At 42.8% G+C, this 24,270-nt stretch overlaps 1 protein-coding gene across 4 annotated transcripts in view; it reads left to right on the top strand.

Annotated features, from left to right (window-relative positions):
* The window catches only part of gabrb2a (gamma-aminobutyric acid type A receptor subunit beta2a), a 49,159-nt gene extending 28,283 nt beyond the window's left edge, over positions 1–20,876 (top strand). Inside the window, exons 4-10 of one of the 4 annotated variants that reach the window (XM_053428642.1) lie at positions 4,337–4,557; positions 12,794–12,876; positions 16,515–16,652; positions 16,933–17,085; positions 18,555–18,805; positions 20,366–20,375; positions 20,485–20,876. In XM_053428642.1, the coding sequence (XP_053284617.1) occupies positions 4,337–4,557; positions 12,794–12,876; positions 16,515–16,652; positions 16,933–17,085; positions 18,555–18,805; positions 20,366–20,375; positions 20,485–20,876 (1,248 nt within the window). Of the gene's footprint in view, positions 1–4,336; positions 4,558–12,793; positions 12,877–16,514; positions 16,653–16,932; positions 17,086–18,554; positions 18,806–19,262; positions 19,413–20,365; positions 20,376–20,484 lie in introns of all 4 variants that reach the window. The other 3 variants (XM_053428640.1, XM_053428641.1, XM_053428643.1) reach the window with 3 other exon arrangements.
* The last annotated feature ends 3,394 nt before the right edge of the window (positions 20,877–24,270 follow it).

Consider the following 24,270-nt stretch of genomic DNA (forward strand, 5'->3'; position numbering starts at 1 on the left):
AATGCAAAGTAACACTGTGTGTTACTGTGCGTCACTTTGTGTAGTAACACATAGTGACGCACAGTAACACTGTGTGTTACTTTGCGTCACTTTGTGTAGTAACACATAGTGTATTAACCCTTATACACAGTAACAAACAGTAACGCAAAGTAACATACAGTAATACACAGTAACACATAGGTTAAGAAAGATAACATAAAGGTTAATTTGGCTCCTACACAAAGTAACACACAGTAATACACAGTAACTCGCTGTAACATCCAGTAACACAGTGACGCACAGTAACACGCAGTAATAAACAGTAACAAACAGTAACGCAAAGTAACTCACAGTAATACACAGTAACTCGCTGCCACATCCAGTAACACAGTGATGCGCAGTTATACGTCATTACAGTGAGCGTGCTACGTCATTTCGTCATTTCCTGTTTTCATACCGTTGGTGGTGGTCGCTCTCTGAACTAGCTCCTCTGCTAAACACAGCTGTTTCTCTCTGTTACTACGGCCGGTCTATAGTTAAACACCCACACACACCAACCCCTACTCCTCGGTGCTTATTGATTGTGTTCTGTTGACAACAGGCTAATATAGCAGCGATGTCTTCTCTCTCTCCCTCTTGCCCCGCTGCACTCTCTTGCTCCGAGTGCCTCATGTTTACTTATTCCTCTGCCTCCCTTAACAGTAGTGGTACATGTACTAAATGCAGTGTGTTGGTAGCGATGGAGGCGAGGCTAAATGACTTAGAAGCTCGGTTCCGCAGCTTAAAACATATGTTAGTTGTAGTTAGCCAGCTCGCGCTAGCCGCCGCGGAGCCACCTAGCGTAGCCTCAACTAGCAGTCCCCCGACTTGTCCCGTGCAGCCGGGAGCCCAGGGCAGCTGGGTGACAGTCTGGAGGGGGCATAGTGCCACCCTTAAAAAGCCCACGATTAAAGAGCCACCAGCTCACGTTTCAAATAGATCTCTCTCCACTCAGCGACGCACCCGTTGAGAAGCAAACTCTGGTTATTGGCGACTCGGTTCTGAGAAACGTGAGGTTAGCGACACCAGCGACCATAGTCAGCTGCATCCCAGGGGCCAGAGCCGGCGACATCGAATCCAAACTGAAGCCGCTGGCTAAAACTAAACGTAAATACACTAAAATCAGAATTCACGTCGGCAGCAACGACTCCCGGCTTCACGTGTCGGAGGTCACTAAAGTTAATGTTAAGTCTCCTCTCCCTAACACAACAGGTGATGCTTAGCCGCTTGTTGTCTTTTAACCGCTGACAGTCGAGGTGGTGTCCTGTAAATGGTGGGGGCTTTATAGGTAATCTGCAAACTTTTTGGAGAAAACCTGGTCTTGTTAGGAGAGACAGCGTCCATCCCAGAAGCAGAGCTACACTTCTCTGCGCTCCCTCTTGATCCGTCACACAACTCCATGGAGATCGTGTCTGTCCACCGTCCGATTAAATTATTTAAATTAAACAATAACAGAGGGAGGACTCCACACAATAATATACTACAAATTAACACCACCTCTGAAACATCATAGGAAACTATGACCTTTAAATGTGGTCTTTTAAACATTAGATCAATGGCATCAAAGGTACAGTGAGTGACGCACAGTAACACACAGTAATAAACAGTAACACACAGTAACACACAGTAATACACAGTAACACACAGTAACACACAGTAATACGAAATAATACACAGTAAAAACTCAAAATAACTGTGGTTGTACAGTATGTAACTCTAGAAATGGTACCGCTCTGGAAAGATTGATTTTAACACACATGTGAATCAACTCGTAAAAAAGCTAAGAATAAAATTGGGCTTTCTCTACAGAAATAGGTGTTGTTTCACTTTCCTTGCCAGAAAACGCATTATTGAGTCAGTTTTTATATCAGTTTTAGATTATGGTGATGTTATTTATGGGAATACATCCCAATCCACACTGAAATCCCTGGATGCTGTATACCATTCTGCTCTGCGTTTTATCAACTTTGTACACTTTATAACAAAGTTGGCTGGCCAGCGCTGTCTAAAAAAAAAAAGTGGTCATTGGAAGATCTATATTTACAAAACAATCATTGGGCTACTGCCATTATATCTCTCCTCTCTCATCAGCTGGAATTGTAATAACCTCAATACCCGCTTCCAGAGCTGGCTTTCATTATATCTGCCTCGTGTTAACACTAACTTGGGGAAGACAGCTTTCTGTTATAAGGCACCCTTCATCTGGAATGAGGTCCAAAAATCTTTAAAGTTGGCCTCATTTATTTCATTAAGGGAATTCTCGAGTCTTGTTTCATGTACGGCTGGCGTCTCCTGCAGTGATTGTATGGGTTAGGCTTAACCATAGTATTTTATAGTATAAACTTGAGTCTCTTCCTGCTACCGCTGTCAGAGCTGCTGTCAAGTTACGTAACTGAAGAGGGCTGCACAGACAAGTTTCTTTCTTTCTTATTTGGTCCCTCCAGGAAGAAAATTAAGAAAAGCACACAGCAAATATTGTGGATTAAACATTATGTTGGATTTTTTTTGGGAGGGGTAAACAGAGTCCACCAGAAGGTGGCGCTCTAAACAACCAACTAGATGGCCTAAGCCTTTGGCCCCTGCCCACAGGGATCAATCTCACATCAGTTAATCAGAGAGAGAGTGACGCTATCCTCCCCTCAGACTGTTTCTCTGCTCCTTCATCAACCATCAACATGGCGAAGGACGCTGCTAAAGATGGGGACGTACTGCAGGAGATGCTGCTGCCTCAGTGGGTTTTGTGCACCGAGCCTGCAGGCAGCGGCTAACGATCCCAAAGGTGATAGAGATATCCGATCGACAGGCTGATAATGAGACAGAGAGGGAGCGAGTGCGAGGTTCAGCGGGAACTCTTGTAAAACAGGATGATGATGCGATCGTCCTCGCTTGACTCCTCACTCCTGAAAAAAAATCAACATGGCAGCAGCTCATGTATTTTTAGATGCCCTTTTTGCCCAGTGCTTCGAACTGTGCACACTGCATGCAATGAATGATAAGACCCGAAGAATGAGAGTGGCAATTGCTTCGCAGTGTCACGCCAATGTGTGGTGATTAAAAAAAAGAAGAAGAAGACATGGGCTTGGAAACATAGAAGCACGATGATAAGTACAGAGGATGGCTGTTTTGAGTAAAAGCTCAAGGGCCTTGTTTCATGGACCGTATTTTTTAATTTGTTTTCCCACTCATTGATTACACTGCAATACACTGTAACAGAGCAGATCCAACTGCTGGGCTGTGCTTTACTGTGGCTGTGTGGGTGTTAGTCTTTTTTTTTTTCTTTAGGAGTGAGAACCAGAGAAAAGAGACAGAACGTTACAGAGAGAGAGAGAGAGAGAGAGAAAGAGAGAGCGCGAGAGAGAGAGACACAGTTATGGTGGTGGAGTTTGCAGCGACATCACTGAGCATGTAAAAAAAAAGCAAACTGTTCAGTATAAATGCAGCTTTTATTTTCACAGAGGTTTAATCTGGAAAACTCTCTCCTCATTCTCAGCAGTTGCGTCGCTCATTGTGTGGAATAAGAAGCCAAACCGAGTCAGAAAGAGAGATGGAGGAAGCCCCAGCTGCAGAGATCCACTGGCTCTTTGCATTTCATTTGAGGCTGCATTGTCTCTATAAAGCAGAAAGTGGTTTCACCCGCTCCAGTGGAAGCGGATATTTTTTTTGTTGGAGACAATAGTCAGCCAGCTGAGAAAGCTCCCCTCTGGTTATGGTCTTAAAATAAAGTGAGGATAGTTGAATATTAACCCCCCAACCCCGGCCATCAAGGGCCCTAACGCAGGCCGTGGCCTTTTAGACCACATGTAACCTTTTGGCTGACCTTCTCACTATGCTGAGTCTGTAGAGCTTGCCATTACACAGCCATTGAGTCATGATATTAATGTGGAATTACACGACGTCAGAAAGTGTTTAATTAAAGGAGAAATATTCAGCTTCATAATATGATTTGGGGTTATTACTTGAAACAGTTTACATGCTTAGAAAACACATCACTTTCCTCTGAGTGTCCATGGCTGCAGCTCCTCTTTTCAGCATCTGTCTGGTTTTAGCTTCTGACTTCTGCTCTGATTTGCTAGCTGGGCCACTCTGTTGTGATTGGTCAAGCGCTCCCGACATGTGTACGAAACAATAGCCTCTGCTCTTTCTTCAGCTGGATATGTTAGCGTAGTAGGAGGCTGGCAACCGGCCATGCATAATGCAAACATGGGGAATCATGACATCACAAAACTCTGGAAGTATCGGCAGGACAAAGCTGATTCTTAGTTTCTCGTTGCCTTCACTGTGATCTTCACTAAATGTTTTCCCCTTCTCCTTCCTCCAGGACTACACCTTGACGATGTACTTCCAGCAAGCATGGCGGGACAAGCGTCTGTCCTACTCTGAGATCGCCTACAACCTGACTCTGGATAACAGAGTGGCGGATCAGCTGTGGGTCCCCGACACCTACTTCCTTAACGACAAGAAGTCCTTTGTCCACGGGGTAACGGTCAAGAACAGGATGATCCGTCTCCACCCTGACGGCACGGTGCTTTACGGACTCAGGTAAGACTTTTACATCTGCTCTTCCTGTGATGTCATAATTAACGAAATGGCATTATAAAGTAATGTGATTGCACTTGATCCATCATATTTGACCCAGGCTTTATTTTAAATGGACTTTAGAACAAGAACAATCAGGGCTCTTAATTTTACTGACACAGTGTCCTTTAACTAAAAGATTATGTTGTTCTTCTGCACTTTGGTAGCTGCTGCATTGGAGAAGGAGCATTTAAGATATGGGAACTAAACTGACATTGCTAAAATGATCCCAATGGGAAACGTGTAGTCAGATTGACTTAAAATGAAGTTAAGTGTTGGCTTGAAAAACTGAAAAACAGTTAAGAGACGGAATTTCAAGAAAGGACAATTAAAGATAAAGGGTGCATCTGAAAATAAAGTAGTTTATCTCAGGGTTTTACAGCCAAAGGTTTTGGAAGGTGGAAGATTTATGAGATGATTGACAGGTTAAAAAGAAGAATAACAGGACAAGGCAGAGTGGGTTTCTTTGTGAAGCAACTTTAAACAACATGAAAATGTACATTGTGGATAAGAAAGGCATCGTGACAAGATAAGGCACAAGGCTTTATAATGCAACACTCATAAATATAGGATTTAAAAAGAGTATAAGCAAATCAAAATTGTATAATTGAATTAAAATGTTAAACAGGGGAATACATTAACAATGCAGCTTAAGTGTAATGCAATATATACATAAATGTATATACAGTCTAAAACAGATCTTAAAATATAGAGGTGTTCTCAAAGACTTTGCAGACTTATTGAAGACAGAGACGTTTCCTCCTCCAGTTTTTAACGGGGCTCCGTCTGTCTAACCAACCAGAGAAGGCCAAAATCAGGGATGGCAGTTCACGGCTGTCACACACGCTTGTGTGTCACTCTTCTAGCAGCGAGATTTCAAGCTAATATTAGCTGCTGGACGAAGGGGAGCGAGTTCCCGATCCCGGTGTTAGCTGAGACAGCGTGCATGATGAGGATGAAGGAGGAGGCTGGGTGGGGCGTAACTGAGCAGGGAGAGCGAGGGGCGGGAGGAGCTTTTCAGGCTTCATCCACACTGATTAACTGTAGTTTTAAAATGCATCTCTTCATACGTTCATGCCTGGTGTCCACACTCATACATACATGGTTTCCAAGCCCATCAAACCTGTGTGTTGGATGAAGAGGGATCTAGAGGCAGCCCTAGAACCTGCCGTGTTTCTACAGCAGCCCAGCGCACACAAATACAAGTCTGGCTCAAGATAGAGGCCGTTTTACTTGTCAATGTATATTTTATCCTACTAACGTGTAAAGAGAGAATTGAGGAGCTCACTCCTTTTGCTATATGCGACTAAAATCTGCATTCTTGTCCTTTAAAAGGAAAATGTATAATTATGGATGTAGTCTGTGTTCCGTGCTTTAGTGAGTTCTCAGATCCAGGATAGAAGCACTAGTTAATGCTTGGTCTTGGATCTAGATGCATCTAGGATATGAATGTATATGCTAAGTATTTCCAGAACTTAGCATCTTATGCTTATTATAGACAAATGGAACAAAAAATACCAGCAATCTTTGGTTCTAGCTGAGAAACAGACAAGACTTCTGACAGTTAATAGTCAGAAATCAGCATGGTTTCTTTTTTGCCTTTCCACAATGTTTCCATTTTCAGAAATGACTTTGGTTCACGCAACAAAGCCTGTTTTTCTTTACCAGCTGTATATAGGAGGTCTTTACCTTCATATTTAAGTCTTCCACGTCCCCTTATGACCATCTGTGTCAATTATTGAATGGCTCTGATCAATAATGGAGCAGTGTGGTACCAACAGTCAAGCTGAGTGTGATTCTGCAGGATGGTTCAGCCCGTCTACAAGACATCTCTTTGTGCTGTTGGACTGTGATGCCTCTGAGGAGACTGTCATCCATAATTGATATCTTATAATCAATAATGTAGCAGTTCAATACAAACACTGAATCTGTATTTGCACTGATGTGGCGTATTTGACTGCACAGGCTAGCACAGCCCGTCCATCACTGTACTGCTGCCTCCTCTGATCTGTCGCCTCCTCTTTGAGTGTGTGGGTGTCTGTCTGTTTCATAGTGTGTGTGTGTGTGTGTGTGTGTGTGTGTGTGTGTGTGTGAATTCACACGCTAATGATCTCAGATTAGTGTCCGTATTTAAAAGATGAGATTATTGTTGCTAATTCAAGATGTTGCAGCATTCACTCATTCTCTCTCTAGACTGAAATGTCCGTCTTGCGCAAAGACTGCTTAAAAAATTTAAGTATCTGCACTGCACCAGATTATTCATCACTACATTTTGTTTCAACACTTACAAAATGTCATTTATAATGCTCTGACTCAAGCCCAACACACACACACCCAAAAAGCAATGAGGGCAGTAGGGTTGTTGTGAAATTTGAGGGTGTGTGTGCAGCAGAGAGATGAGGTTGTTACCTCCGATACGTTGTCCTTGTCTGTGCCGGTGCCTGCCGGCTCCTCCATTATTTGGTTCGTGGGTTTGGTCCAGGTTTTATTTGATGCTAGCAAGTCCAGACACAAGCTGCTGTCAGAGTCAGCCCGGCCAGATGCCTGTGCAATGTGAGCACGCTGACACATACGTGTAGAGACGGGCCGGCTGGTTGCAACAGCAGGGCTTTAGTGGAAGTGGAGGAGATGGCTAAGTGAGAAGAGACACAGCGTCTTCAACAGGACGACAAGATGTGTGTGAACACACATGTCCTTTCAGAGACCCATCCTGAGTGCCTGTTTGTTAGTTAGCGGTATTACACAAAAACTACAGGATGGATTTCCACAAAATTGGTGGAAGAATGTGATATGGGTCAGGGAGGAACCAATAGAGTTTTGGTGCAGATCCAGGAATTGTTTTTCACCTTTTTAAACATTGTGAAATAATTCAACATTTCAGAGAATTATAAATTAATCTTAATGGGAATATGCAGCACATTAAGGAGACTGATATTGAGTGTGTGAAATTTGGTTGCAGATCCAAGTAAAAATCCGGATCGAAGGAATTTAATGTGGTTTCATGAGGTGACTGTTTGGTGTAAGTGAAGGTATGAGCTCTCTTAGTAACATCCTAGTCACTGATTTAGTGACATTCCTATTATATGTAAAATGTATAAAAAATGTAGCTTGAGCTGGAACAGAACTAATTACGTTATTGACATTTATTATGTTTGTAGCCGAGTGGATAATCCAGATTTCTATTTTATCTTATTGTTAATCATATGTTTTACATGTTGGATCTGCACAAGGTGCTGTTGAGTTTAAAATACAAAATCTACATGCGAAAAGTAGTGAAAGCATAAAAAAAAGTATATTTTTCACGGAGACAAACATTAAAGCAGCACCATGCTAACTTTATGTCAGAGTTAGTTTACTGGTCATCATAAAACAGTTTCAGTCATATAATTGTGTTCTGTGTCTGGAGGATCTTGACCTCTCAAAATGACCCTGATGACATCATAGTGACTGAGGGGGGGGGGGGGGGGGCTAAAGTCAGGATATGTTGGACTACACTGTGAATCGCAAACCAAGACACACTGTTCTCCCAAAACCGGACTTATGTCTTGCCTTTTAACGATATACATTCCCTTTTAGTCCTATGTTTTTAATGACATGATAAAACTATTTTAGAATTAAGTCTTCTGCATTGTTTCAAGGGTTGTTGGCCTTCTTTTGAACCTTAAATACTTGTGTAAATGCGGAACCATAAGGTGCGTTGTTGTCTCGCTAAATTGTCGCATAATACGTGGTGAAAGTAAACATATTATTGGCCTCGGAGGTGAAAGTGGATATGTATTGAACTAACTAAAAACAGCTAACACTGTACCCGGAGACCACCAATAGATAAGAGCGTTGTTTAGTTTGCGAGAAACGTGTGTGTGTGTGTTTGTGAGTCTGTGTAGGATCTGGGTCTGTGGGTGGGTGTTTGCAAGTGGGCGAGTGTTATTTTTGGGGTGCACGTGGAGGAGGAAGGGTGAGGGTGTTGTTTACTCCTTATTCCCTGGGTATTCAGTGCATCCCGGTCCTGCCAAAATCCACGGTCCTCAATTATCAGGAGGAGCAGAAAATTACAACAGTGCTCCCAACTGTCACTTTAGAGCTCGGTCTGACTCTCGGGGAGAGGCAGTCTGATCTAATTACCCAGCCCCTGAAAAGGCTCAGCCAATAACACACATACCACCCGGGCTGCAGTAACACACACACACTAACACACACACACACACACACACACACACACTCACATACACACTCACACACAACAGGAAAACACACAAACCCCACTTAGCTTTTCATTTTATGCCGGAAGAAAGAGAGAGAGGGAGACATTCAGTGCATGACTCCTGATGCATGTCGCTCAAAATTCAAAGAGAGGGACTGAGGGAAGAGGGAGAACCAGAAAGAAAAGAAAGAGACGTGAAGGTCAGACTTCATTCAAAATGGAGAAATTATTAGGATTCTCCCTTGTCCCTCCCCTCTCTCTCTCACTCTCTCTCTCTTCTGCCCCCTCCTCTCTCTTTGAGTATTGTGGCTCCTTTCGTGAGAGGACACATCCTTCTGCTTCGGAGACTGACGTCCTCCTTTGTCAGGGCGAGGAGTGTTCCACTATGCAGCTCAATAGATGACATCGCATGGCCAGGAGGAGAAAGCTGCTGAGCGGAGGGAGAGAGGGATTTAAATAAGCCCCCTTATTTCTGTCAATACCATCAATACGTGCTTTGGCTTCACCTACAATGTTATCCATCTTCCTCTCAAAGCCTGATCAGGCAGGACGCTTTGTGTGTTGTGTGTTGTTTGAATGTGCACCTGCATGCTGGAATGAACGAACCTCTCTAATTTGGAGGCTACACAGGAGCCTCTTTGTTGAACCATTGCAGTCATTTTATTTTTTTTCAAATTTGGCAACAGTGCCTGAGCAGAGAGAGAGACAGTCCTACGTGCCATGTTTCCTCAGCTCAACACGGCCTCTCTATCCAAAATGGAGGGAGCTTCTCCATCTTAATATAACTTCTATCTTCCCGACAATGTCGAGGTGCTAATTTGTGAGTTTAATTAAAGGCTGCACAGGTTTTTAACCTGCTTGCAAAAAAAAAATTCGGGTCTCTGCAGAGAAGCTCCCTGGAAATGAGATTCTGTCTGGGAACTCATGGTGGTTGGGTTTTGTCCGTAAACAAGGTCATTCGGAATAAAGGTGCATAGGCTGCCCTTAGGGGGGATCCACACACACACACACACACACACTGCCTGACCTGAACTGTGAGGGAACACGCACGGGGAGATTGAGAGAAAAAAACACAAAACAGCCATTTTTTTGGGAACTCTGTGTCCTATTAGCTCCGGCACAGAGCAAATGTAGCGTGTTTGAATCTGCCTGATCTGCCAGAGCGGGCCTCTCCTCCGGCAGGTTGGGATGAGAGAGGGGGACCTGTGCTTCATGATCACTGCTTCTAATGTGGCTGCTGCTGCTGCTGCTGCTGCTGCTGCTGCTGCTGCTGCTGCTGCAGAGGTCCACGGCAGAATTTAGCTGCAGCGAAGATGACGATGAGGAGGAGGAGGAGGAGGAGGAGAGGTGAAGACAGGGAGGGAATCATGCAGACAATTCTTCACCCATCTCTCCTCCTTTCTGCTCACTAGCTGTTTATTTGTTGTTATGCGTGGGAATTGGACACATTAGGCAGGCCGGCGGATGCAGTGTAGCTGCTCTTGATCAGTGATGCGGAGTTTCAGACAAAAAAGCTTGGAGACTTCTGCTGACGATGTAGGTGGGCTATAAATAGGCTGTTATTTTTACCCCTGCCATTTTGGCCTCATTTCCACTTTTCCCCTGCGCTTCCTCTGCCACCTCTATGATTTAGTGGTGGTGATGACGGTGAGTGATGAGTGACTTTCTGGGTGAGCGCAACATCCCCAGTAAGTTGGGGCCATAGAAGAGGTAAACTAGGACAGAAATTAGACTCCTGTGTTAATCCCCCAGTGCACCGTGGCCCTGCTAACTGGCTCTTACATAAGAGCCCAGAGAACAAGAAAAAGGAGAGGCAGAGAGAGAGAGAGAGAGAGAGAGAGAGAGAGAGAGAGAGAGAGAGAGAGAGACTGTGCATCTCTACATCTACAAATGAAATCCCCAACTTGCCAGGCTGGGCCCAGGGGAACTGCAAGTCTTATGTAGAAGGATTTCAAATAAACTTTGCTCTCAATTATTAAAGACAAAGCACTCTTCAGGATGAGCTGAAGCTACGAGAGGAACGGTATTGTGATTTAGTTTTTACCGCTCAATGAACACTTTATTCTTATTTATATAAGTTTAGAAGGCGTTTGAATAATTTCTAAAATGAACACAGGCCCAATATTTATATATATAATATTTTTGGACCGCCACAAACACACAGCAACACATCCACACACGCACATATATATATATATTACAATATACAGTAGTCTTTACAGTGTTGGCTTATTTTATTTTTCAAGCAATTGCAGCAACCCCTTCAATATCCCATTATTATTTAACACAATGAATAGGTGATTATGTTAAATAATAACATACAATATTGATGATGTATACATATTTTTTTAAACAAGGATAAGGTACCTTGATTTGTAAAGTAGGCTATTTACTTTTCTAGATTAACCAAAAACTGACAGTCTGGTTTTTCTATTTAAACGTTCGCATTTGATGTTTCCAGAAAATAGATTATATCATTATGGATTAGTACTGTGTGAGTATTCCAATAATATCACAGCACTGAAAGCCCAAACTGTTCCCATTAACACCAAGTGGTTGTTACTGAGTATCATCTTACAAAACAGCGATTTTCACAATAAAGGCACAATTGTTTTACATGTCGATTGTTGATAGAAACAAGTTGAACTGAAACCAAAGCAGAATCCTTATAAAGACTTTTAGGAATCAAAATATGTAAAAAGTATCCTGTTAATTCTTCAAATTTTTTTATTTGGTGTCATCAATTTACTGCTACTTCCATTGGTTGGTCGAGGTCAGATTGCTCACTGACCAGTAAACTGATGAATTGATAATAACAAGACAAGACAAAACCCAAGGTCACGACAAATACTTCAACCTGGATTTTTTTTCCCCACAGGCTGCTGTTATTGTTAATGGTTGCATGATGCTATCATATTTTATATCAATCAGAGTGTGTGTGTGTGTGTGTGTGTGTGTGTGTGTGTGTGTGTGTGTGTGTGTGTGTGTGTGTGTGTGTGTGTGTGTGTGTGTGTGTGTGAGAGAGTGTGTGCGTCTGTGTGTGTGTGTAAGTAGGTTTGTCTTACCAGTCTTGGATGTTATAGATTTAGTTCCCGTCTCTCTCAGATGGCCTCGGGGGTTTGGCATGGCCGAGTGCCAGTCTGTCTCAGCTCTGGCCAACTTGTCGTGTGTGTAACACTCGGTGGCTTTTTAAACCGTGCTCTTACTCTATCTACTTAAAGAAGTGAAAATTATACTATAAACATACATATTAGGTACTTATTATTTGTCATAGTCATTATTTAATTTTTCCATTTGGACTCAAAACGTACTCTGGACTATGGGAAGGACCTGGGATTAAAATGCAGCAAATTAATAACAAAAGGCAGATTTCATATCGCAATTTAAATGTTTTGATGGAGAAGAAAATATTTTGCTTGTAAACTACAAAAACAGCTGGTTAGGAAAATTCATATTATTTTCTATTCTATAACCCTTTATTTGAAAAAGCTAATGAGGTCAGAATGTCCTTTCTACTTGTGAGCAGAGCACAATATAAACAAACATCAAACATTTAAATAACAGGGTAAAAGAAGGGGTTTAAAAGGGATAAAACTCTGTGTGTGTGTGTGTGTGTGTGTGTGTGTTTTTTTCGGGGGGGGGGCATTAAAGAGGTTGAGTTTTAAGGAAAAGCAGGGATCAGCAGGACGTCTCTTTTGAGATCCTTAAAACAAGAAATACATGTTAAACGGGCAGATGGAGCTGCAGGTCCATCATTTTATTTACTTTTCTTAGATTAAAAACGTCTACTCTGAAAAATGGCATTTGATGAGATGAGGTTTTTCTATTTAACCCAGTTCTTTTTAGAGTTTCATGTTTGGTCTTTAATATCCTGCTTTGATGTGTGTATTGCGCTGTTGAGTGAAGGTCGAATAAAACAAACGGGACAGTTCTTAGGGGCCTTTTTCTGGCTCTCTGATGATTAACCCTGTATTGTCTCACCCCACTCTGCGTCTGCAGGATCACCACCACTGCAGCCTGCATGATGGACCTGCGTCGCTACCCTCTGGACGAGCAGAACTGCACCCTGGAGATCGAAAGCTGTAAGTACCGTTGTCCCTGACAACCAGCCCTCCACCCACACATGAACGTAAAAACTCAAACAGATCCCACATACACACTCAGCCCTGGAGTCTGGTCTGAAAACAGTCTGCCGGTCCAGTGGCGGCGAGGTACAGGGAAGGTAGATAAGGCTGCATGTAAAATGCTGAGAAAGGCTGATGAGATATCAAGAGATACGCATCAAGAAGAGGAACATCACTAATGGCTCACTGACTGATAACATCCCGCCTAATTAATTCAACTCTAGCTGCAACAGCTTCCCAAGGCATGGAGGAGCCTGATTAGGTCCAGCGTTTCAGGGCTGTGCTGATTGTGGCTGTTGTGTGCCGCGTTCTCCCGAAACTGCCTCCATGTTTGTGCGCTACAAAGAGCTCATTTCACATGGAGTTTGTAATTGTACGTGATCCGGTGTTCTCGAGTCAGGGGAGGGAGGGAGCGTGGAGGAACATGAGAGAGAAAGATGAGGTCCTCCGCGTGTTTTATCTGGGTCCCAAGAGAAAAGGATTATGGGGCTGGGATGTGGTGTAGGGCTGAGTCTTGCCGGGTTTGATCACACTATTGCCAGCAGCGTTAAGCAGCATAAAAACAGTGCGGGTCAGAACCACCTCTCGCTACTCCTCTCTTCATTCCTCCTCCTGTTTCTTTGCACAGTCTCATCCTCTTCTGTTTTCCTCCATGTCTTTTTTATCTCTCTCACCATCACTCATACTTTCTTTTTTTCTTCTCCTTCTCGCTCAGGCAGCACACACACACACACACACACACACAAACACACACTAGCACGCACACACACACACACGCACACAGCTCCAGTTTTGATCACCAAGCAGTATCTCATATGGATTAACTGGCAACGGTTTTAACACTGGAATCACTGCATGCCAGAGCATGCTATTTTATTCACACTAATGAGCCCAGAGAACTCTCACTTCCCTTAATAAACTTGATGCATTTTTAACAGACACAAGCTTTAAAACCCCAGATCCTCTGATACATCAGCCGCTCACTGCTGTGACTCAGGCCACTGGCCTCATATTGCTCAAGCTGAGCAATCATTGATTCTTCTTCCCCTCAAATACCAGGGATCCATTGCACACATAGAAATGCAAATACACGCACACACACCTCTCAGGTAACTGGTCTCAATATATAGAACACAAATACATATTTACTGTCCCTTTTTATAAAAAGGCTAAATCATTTCCTATTACACTTGGGCAGTGAAGCTGTTAGCAACTTAAAGATGTAATGTGAAACCATTCTTAATTATGTTGTCTAAAAAGAACCAGATCACGTTTACTAATATGATCCAAAATGTTTCCAGCAATGTTCAAACCCAGAGAAATCCACGATTTTGTTCAAGGTAATTGGGGGTTTCATTTTGTCTCCTTTTAGTTCTGTCATATCTGCTTAACCTGTGGCTTTGCCGTCTCTGCTGTAACGTCCGGGACTAGCCAGTTAGCCAGTCACTAGTAACGGATCATGGTTATTCATTAGTGTTTCCTGCATAACGTGAATGAAACTTTTATAGTTTTCTAACAACAGTGGAGCTCCATCACACAGACAAACACTGTAAATTATTTCCAAATCATCACCAGTCTTACTCTTTTTATGTTTGCATTCTCCTGCTAGGCTGACATACAACACAGAAACCTTTTTTTTTAGCTCCCTTAGTTCTTCACCATCGTCTCTGGAAGTTTTCAGGCAGATGTCATCAGTGCACTCATCCTGGGCTGAGTTAGTCCCACAAGAATAACACGAGAAGACAGAAAATACAATATGAGCTACAACGTTAAAAGCAGTGATTGGTTTTATTGTGTTTGCTCATCGCTGTGCGTACGGGCACTGAGCAGAGAGCCACAGGTTAAGTCAGACATTCTAGTGAGATGGGATAACACAATGATTTGTTACATGTGATTTGTTGTGAATAAAAAAATAACACCAACCCTCAGTATCATTGGTGGGAGATGTGTCTTACATTACCGGACCAACATCAGCAAAAGAAGCCCTGACAGCATTGGTGGATCTGGATTTTTATAAATCAGGGGCCATCAAGGGGCAACAATTTATACATTAGGGTCAATTATGGTCCAACGTCCATGCACAATTCATGACTCAGCAAGGGGCATATCTAAGTCATTCCATGTTTACTGTTAGCTCAATCACTTTGATTCCAAGACACACAGCACTGGAAAAATTCTGAAAATTGTTCAATCATATTCTGTTCTTCAAAAAAGCTTGTAAAAATAAAAATGTAATATTTATTGTAAGTATTGTTATTAAGTGACAAAAAAAAGAGAAAGATTACTGACAGGACCGGGGCATTTCAGGGGCCCAGTAAGGCTTCAGCTGGGGCCATTCCCCCCCTTGGCTGCTGCCTGCCCCTGCTTTATGGGCCGTCTTTATTGCCGTGGTCCTTGTGTCGTCCATGCAGGTTCATATGGAACAAACCAATTGTTGTTATCATTAGTCAAACCTGTGCCTTTCCTCCTGAGTCAAGTTGAAGTGTCTGCAAAGAAATAACAGCAAATGGGTGAAGTTAGCCTGCCGTCCAAACAGTAAAAACCCAACATTTACACCATGTACAGCTTCACTTTGAATGTCAACGCCACGGCAGCATGAATTATGTGTTCATTTAAAAAAAATCTGAGCCTCTGAATTTAATTATTCATCACATCTGAATAGGTTACTGTCTCTATTTCGGAGTGTGAGGCAGACAATGTAGAACCCAGTGGAGGGAGATGGAACACTGGAGTCCCCTGACTGCAACTTTCCATCCATGGGCACGAAACCCATCATGCTCCAAATCTCTGCTGCTGGCGGTGGTGGTGTGTAGCTTTAAAACAGCATGTGTTTCTCCCAATATAAACGTGCTTCAAGATGGAAGAATGACCTGGTTTTGAAGACAGAGGGATGCAGCTGCTCTTAACATTTGTTAGTCTATTATTCATTATAGTTACTTATTTTTTTCTTGTGCAGTGTAGAAGTTGAAATTCGGCTTCAGCATACAAAACATATATGACACACTATACATAATGTGAAAATGTAACAGTCTCATACTTTACATTAGTACAAACTATTCCCCGAAAAGACACAAAGATACAAATATTCTATCCATTATCTATACCGCTTATACTTTGAGGGGCCGGGGGGAACTGGAGCCAATCCCAGCTGACATTGGGTGTCAGGCAGGGTACATCCTGGACATGTCACTGGTATCCCCGAACAACCGTTCACACTCATATTAACACCTATAGACAATTTAGAGTCTCCAATTAACATAAATCCCTAATCTGAATGTCTTTCAGGACTATGGGAGGAAGGTGGTGTACCCAAGGAAAACTCCCACAGACACAGGGAGAACATGCAACTCCACAAATATTATATAAATATTCTCTATTGTAATGAAAACAATCCGACTTGGCATGTTGATCGTGTCCCCTTTCAGATCTTTGTGTTGGGAAATGCTCCAAAGAAAAGGCCCCTTTGTAGTGAATGGGCTAAAATCAACCGGCGTTGATATCTAACACTGCTGCACTACGTTATGATGTATTACAGACCATTAATGGACCATGATAATGTTTCTCTAAGTGTCCTGGATATGGGTTCTCCTCCGCAGATGGCTACACCACAGATGATATTGAGTTTTATTGGCGCGGTGGAGAAGGAGCGGTGTCCGGAGTCGACAGAATAGAGCTGCCTCAGTTTTCTATCGTCGACTATAAACTCATCTCTAAGAACGTGGTCTTCTCAACAGGTAAATAACAGTGATCTTCGTGTCTTGTTCTTTTAATTTGCGTTAGCAGGTGTTCATGCTGCATTAATAAAAGTTTATTTGAAAAGGGGATATTTATTTTAAACAATGCATATGACCTGCTCTTCTTTTTTACATTAAAATACATGCACGCAAAAAGATGTCAGTATTGGAGACGGATATGTCAGGCTCCCTCGTGTCAAGGAAAATATAGCTTTTAGTGGGTGTCATTGAGGAAAATCTATTTCTATCCCATTTTTCTATCTCCATGTGCCTCCTTCAGGTTCCTACCCCCGCCTGTCCCTCAGCTTCAAACTGAAGAGGAACATTGGTTACTTCATCCTGCAGACATACATGCCTTCCATCCTGATTACCATCCTCTCCTGGGTCTCCTTCTGGATCAACTACGATGCCTCAGCTGCCAGAGTGGCCCTGGGTAGGATTGCCTCGCCACTGCTGAACAGTGACCCAGGGAAATAACCCAAAGCTAAATGATACCAGACCATAAAAAGAGCCGTTTAATGTTCACTGGGCCTTTCAAATGTAAAGTGGCTTCACGTCCACATGTTACCGTGTGTTGTTGTGTGCCTGGTCTCTATTTCGACTCTTCACCTTCCCAGCATTTACTATTTTTCTCATTAGCTCTGAGCACGTGAATGATAGCAGTGTGTGATAGGCTGCCCGGCTAAATGTCTGTTGTTCAGAGATGACTATATGCATGACTCATGCAGCGCGGGAACCGCTGCAGCTCGACCTTGAAGCGTGTTGTCTTTCTCTCTGGCTGTCTGTCTATCGGAGGCTCTCATTGGCCGGAGAACCCAGCTTATCAGAGCCACATCCGAGTAAATTACAGCCGGATGAAAAGTGGCAACATTTGCTTCAATGCACCTAACACATTAGAGTCAATGCTTTTTCACCAATGTCAAACAACCACTGATACTAAAATGAAATGCCACAAAGCTCCCTTTAACTTGGGTGTGACAGCGCAGAGCAGCAAAGGAAATGGCTCTGAGCTTTATGTCCGTCGTTGTTGTCACACACCATTTGTTTTGTGAAGTGGGACACATGCGGGTTGGAGCCCCAGACGGTGCATTCGCAGGATAACGTGATTTAAAGATATGCTCTCTCTCTGCGTCCTGAGAACGTTCAGCAAGTGAGTGCAGCCAGTGAGAGATGAGGCTCCTCGCTACAGTGACACTGCTGGCTGCTGGGTTATTTATAACACGTGTGAATCTGACCAAATGCAGATTGTGCATGCAGATGACTAATGTATCAAACACAATGTGTGCATGTAAAAAAACAAACAGGTGAATCGTGCTGTGACTAATAGCAGATGTTAACAGTGACACTGGGCTTTTTTCATATCGCTAACAGTTTGTTCTGTGTCCATTTGGATTCAGGATCAGATACAAACCTTACTTATGGAGCAAACATAAACACACACACACACACACAGTTTCAGTCTCAGGAGGCGTTGAGTGTTCTTTTTATCCATATGGGTTCACAGTCTTTGTTGTTAGCTAACATCTGCTGTATGTGTCAAGGGGATTGGACGATATTTTTCCACTAAAATTGACATGGCTCATCCTCAGGGGGACATGAATGTTTGTACTAACACTCATCAAGCAATTCATGACAAAAGCAATTGGTCGGTAAAAAACTTTTCTCCAACCAAATGTGACGTCAGCTGATCACCAAGTTCGTTTGGATCCATCCTGTCGGGACCATGAATGTCTGAACATGAATTTCATCAACATCCGTAAAAAGCCATACTGCCAGTATAACTAGAATGTAATATAAGCTTTTTACAGGCTTACTTTATTTTAACTTACAGGTGATGTTAAAAATGCGCAGGGTCTTAAAATGTGACTTTCTCTCTGAACATGTGACTCTGCTGACCTCCAGGGATCACTACGGTGCTGACCATGACCACCATCAACACCCACTTGCGAGAGACGCTTCCAAAGATCCCCTACGTGAAGGCTATTGACATGTACCTGATGGGCTGCTTTGTGTTTGTCTTCCTGGCCCTGCTGGAGTACGCCTTCGTCAACTACATCTTCTTCGGCCAGGGCCCCCAGCGCCAGAAGAAGGCTGCTGAGAAAGCGGCCACAGCCAATAACGAGAAGCTGAGACCTGACCCCAGCAAGGTACATGTGCAGGGGAACTTCCTCTAGAGGTATCTGTGCTGTGTCAGTTAATGTGTCTGTTTGTTTCTGTGGCAGGAAATAACTTCTTCTCCTCTCAAGGTCAATGTGATGCTGTGATCAATGCTTGGTTACCTTTCTCAGCGCTCTTTACTCCTGCTCTATCTCTCCGTTTCTCCCTGGTTTAGCCTTTTGTATCAACTTTATTACTCCGACTAGGATCTGAAAGAGTGAATGCAGAAGCAATGACTGGCTTTTACTTTATCTCCATATTTCTGTGTCTCTCAAAGGGCAAGGCGCCTGGGAAAAATCTCTGGCTGCTGTGCCACAGCCTTCCCTTTAAATCTGTCTCAGCTGCTAAAGTTGCAGGAACAACAGCAACATAAAAAATAAAACACCCTTTTCTTCTAAGTGTGGCAAGCTACGATTTCCCCAAAGTAACAGTGCTGATTTTGTATGCTTGCAGTGGCTGGTGGGAAATGTAGTTCAGAGAGATGATGCTGTGTATGCCAGAATGAAACAGAGGGAAATTGACGCATATGACTCGATGTGGGATCCCATCTTTGTGGACGATGCCGCATTAGGACTAGGCGAGCAAAGAAATAAGGTACTGGAGGTTTTGAAAGTCAAAACTAACAATGTCATCAATCTGAATCAACCCCCGATCAGAGGAAAATGCTGTAGTTTTTGTGCATTTCTTTGATTTCTATCGATTTTTAAGGCAACTTTGATCATCACTCCCACCATTGTGTTTTTCCCTCTCTTGGTTTGCTCTTCATGCATTTTCCTGACAAACATGGCTTAGCAGTTTGATTTCTGCAGGCATTTATTTAATCTTGACTTGGCCTGTGCATCTAAATTACTGGGAACTGACAAATATGGCAAGAAGAAAAGAAAAAAAGAGAAAATATAAGTTGCTTCTCTGAAGATAATGTAATTTATCGCACAATCTCAAAGCCAATTGATGAATCTCTTACAACTAAGTGAAGAAATTGATAAAAAGGATCGTGAGATAAGAGAAAGAGATCATTTGTAGTTTGATGAATAGTGCCAACAAAGTGGCCTCGCTTCATAAACCCAACAAAATACAAATGGGCTCCATTTGCAGCGGGACAGGATTGATTTAAGGCTGGTTTTTCCTCAGAAGTCAGGCTATGGATGAAGAAATGTTGATCCGAATTCACTTTCCACAACGTCTTTCCTGACCTGCCCCGAACCTTTTTAGCCTCTCCTCCATTTTTGCAAAGTCCTTTACTATTTCTCTCAACCTTCTCCTGTCACATTTTGTTTCCTTTCCTTTGCTTTCTTCTTTTTTATTCAGTTTGTCTTGTGAATCGACAGAATTTTAACCAAACTCTGGTTGAAATTCTGAGATGACAATGAAGATTTCTCCATGAGAATTAGTTTGTGGAGTGCGTTTTGCTCTTCCAGGAATGTTACCTCATAGTCTTGTGGTCCTATTATCACTCAGATATCTATTGACAGATTATCACTAATTTACTTTTAAAGTGCTTAGAATATTCTTCATGTAAGTAACACTTTTTGCCTCATATACATTGCCCATTCTAGCACCTCATCAGTATCTTTTACACAGTGAATTAATATTAAGATCATCATAGCTATACTTTTTTATAGTTTGACTAGACTTAGTTTGAATTTAAATACATTCTAAGATTTCCCTTTGGCAGTAACTTCTCATGGCTCCACCTGTTTTTACATCCAGATGACTCCTGATGACAACATCCTGTTCAGTGGCTTGGAAATCAAGAACGAGATGGGTGGTGCCGGGGATATGTCCCGGGGCCTGGGAGCACCCGGCGACCCCCGCAACACCATGCTGGCCTATGATAGCTCGACGCTGCAGTACCGCAGGGCAGCCATGGCCCGCCAGAACTATGGCCACAGCGCCTTGGAGCGGCACGCACAGAAGAAGTCTCGCCTACGGAGACGGGCCTCCCAGCTCAAGGTGAACATCCCAGACCTGTCCGACGTGAACTCTATTGACAAGTGGTCCAGGATGATCTTCCCCACCGTCTTCTCCTTCTTCAACGTGGTCTACTGGCTCTACTACGTCCATTAAACCCGGCAGCGTCCAGGCGGCCAGCTAATGGCGGCATTGCAAAGAAGGGGGGAGGGGAAGGGAGACAGGGTTTTAGGGGACGTGAGAGAAATAAAGAAGGAGCGGTGAGCGATGATGTGAGAGAATGAGAGATGAACAGTGCACCAACGTTTTTAGCTGGTTCATTTTAGAAAAATGGGAGGAGAATGCAAACAGACTTTTGGATGGACTGCAGCAGCACCCAACATTTCAGTCAGCAGTGACTTTTTTAGGATCTGGGAAACACCTTAATACGACTGACAAACACTCGAAAAAGAAGAGCAAGTTTTAAAAAGACAGAAATGGTGCCTGTTCCAGAATTTCAATATATCACTAATATTTGTCATTTGTAGCTTACTCTCTGTGGATCAAATATTTATGCTTGTGTTTGCATATACTTTAAGGATTTGTTTTGTTTAGTATCTATTTACTTCGTAGCCGAGCTGTCTGCATCCAGGAAAGCTTTATAAATGATTTTAAAGGAGTCATCCTTGATAGTCTATTTTCATATAATTACTGTATATCAAAAACATCCTTTAAAAGCATGCTTATGTTTGATTTCATTTGCATCTCGGTCATAATGACGTTGGAGCGCAAAGCTTTTTTCTTTTTACAATTTGAGGTTGGTCTGTCAGTTACCATTCTGCAGCTTTGGTTTGGCACAGCCCACCTGGGTGGATGGTTTTGAGCATCGCTGGATTTCAACAGGTGGACAGCAGGGGGCGATCTACTCTCTGGACATCCTTTGGGACTAATGCTGAACATAAAATGCTTCCTCGTTTGTTGAAGGTCCTTAATTATCCAGTGGAAGAGCGGGACTGTTGGACACTGAAACTTTGGCCAAGTTTAATTTTTTTGCTTTTTGCTGTGCTGACAGAATCAAGTCCATTTCACCACGTGGTTATTTTTGTTTTTTTTAAGAGAACATTTGACTCCTCCTTACTTTCTGCCATCGTGTGAGGAGCTTCCGAGGCGGAGAAAGGCTTTAACACAACTTAAGCTGGTGTAAGAACTTTGCTGATAGGTGAGCTGAGTTTCATTGCAACCAGAGTTGCTGCATAAATATGGTAATCCACAATCATCATTATCAGTAGAATTGAATGATAGAAGTATGATGACGTTCCATTGTGATTAGGTTTCTGTTTTGAAAAAAACTGTAGATATACATAAATCATGTTTAAAGAAAAAGAGGAGATTCATTTTTATAAATCAATACTCACATTATTGTGTAAATATTACAAATTTATTCTATTTAAATGGTTCTCTGTTGTTGTTTTTGCAGTTGAATTACAGATCAAATGTTCCATTCAGTCAAAAAAAAAGAGAAAAGAGCAATTTAACTTAGGTAAAAAAAGAAAACACAATTCACAACTTTGCTGACTCTGTACTTTTTTGGACTTTTCTCTCTTTTATTTATTTTTAAAGGACTTTAAAAGCATCTACTTGCTGATACTAAAGCACTTCCAGACACCAGTGACTTTTGGGTCAATGTTTTGTTCTCCAGAAACGACTTAACAAGGACCCCGATATCCAGGCATTGAAGTCAGGCATATTTTGTACAAAGTTTCTGTAAATTCCAATTGTAATATTTCATAATGACTGTAAATATCTTGTGTAATGATTGTCAGCAATTATGAGGATGTATCTAAATTCAATTAAAACTCAATTCAGTCTATCACTTAAATAACAGAGTACACGGCTGGCGGTTTTATGTGTTCTGCATGACTGTGAGGCTGATGGCCGACTGTCCGCCTCATGGTTGATTGAGTGTCTGAACGAGCGAGTGAACAACTAAACCCGACACAGGGAGAGAGAGTAAGCGGGCGAGGGAAGCAAATGTAGGGGGGAATATAGATATGTGAGGGCTGCAGCTGGGGACTATTGGCTGCATAATGGATGGCCGCGGTGGAAGTCTGGCCTGGGATGGGCTCGGCTGGGGTCTGAGCAGGGTCGAGCGCTTGCCCTGGCCTCGAGGGACATTAACGCAGGGAGCCGTAGATATGGACACACTCAGCGGACTCAACTGTGGGCCACTGGCTGCTGGGGTCAGAAAAGAGAGACAGGAAGAGGAAGAAGATAAAGGAGCAAGAAAGAGAGCGATTCATCTATCCATCCACGCCTCAACCTCTTCATGCGTCCTCCCCTCGCTCTGCATAGTAACTGCGCGACACTCGCTTCCTGACCCGACCACTGTTACAGCCTTTAAATGGATGCTATTGAATATTTGATGGTGCGAAACACTGAATATTTAATATTTAAAGTGGGATTTTGTTCTTACGGGGAATAATGTGCAGCTAATGTTGGATTTTGAACAAAAAGAAGAGCAAAAGAACACAAAAGAGCAGATACCAACGCAGGAAAAATGTTTTAACTGTGGAAAATGCTGACGGACATTATGAATTAGAAATGTGAGACACAGAAAACCTTGAATATGCCACAGTGGACTTTACTCATTAGCTCAGAAAGAAATGGAGGGCAACATAAGGCGTAACACAGAGAGAGATGTGTGTCTGTTTGTGTGTGTGTGTGTGAGAGAGAGAGAGAGAGAGAGAGAGAGAGAGAGAGAGAGAGACGCTTATTGCAGAAAATACTTTAAGTGCAAATAAAAAAAGCTAAGTGGTGTGAAAACGGATGTAACGCAACATGTAACCTTGTTCCAGGTTCCTGGGGAAATATATCAACATTACTGTTCTCCCTCAGTGTAACAGATGTATTATCTCACTGTGGTAGACAGATGGTTTGTGCTAAATTTGTTCTCTCCCTTTTCCTCTTTTCAAAAAGGGCATTAGTGTTGACATGTGAGAGAGAGGGGAAAAGGCAGATGCTTTCTACTTTGTAGTGTTTCCATGTCACTGGAGTAATTAGGAATGCACAGACCTCTGCTCTGTGGAATCATGTGTGTATGTGTGTTGTTTGCAAGAGTGTTTTTTGTTTCCCTGTGAGTGTGTGTGTGCGCAGAGTGGACTCACAGCTGCGCCACTGTGCAGTCGGTGTGCCGGCCAAACCAAACCCAGCCAAAGCTGACTGGGACGAGTGAGAGGGTGAGTCTGGCACACTCGTGTCCCACCGCTCCCCTGCCATACACGTCGCTGATGGAAAAACGTGCCGAGCTGCCAGGAGAGATGAACACGTGTCAGCGGTTCAAGGACAATAAAACAGAAACTGGATAAGTCACCTGCAATCCATTGAATGGTGTCTTAAAAAAGGTCCATCCGATGTCCATCCATCTCCATTTGAAAACCATCTCTCAAAAATTGTGTCTGTTCTGTATCAAATACTAATCCTGTGCACGTATTTTGGTTATGATGACTTTTAATCATCAAATTTGAATTCAAGAACAATTTGTGAGCAACCCAGAACAAATCAGTCCTGTTCA

This window comes from Pleuronectes platessa, chromosome 8 (genome assembly GCF_947347685.1).
Source record: "Pleuronectes platessa chromosome 8, fPlePla1.1, whole genome shotgun sequence".
Classification (NCBI taxonomy): domain Eukaryota; kingdom Metazoa; phylum Chordata; class Actinopteri; order Pleuronectiformes; family Pleuronectidae; genus Pleuronectes; species Pleuronectes platessa.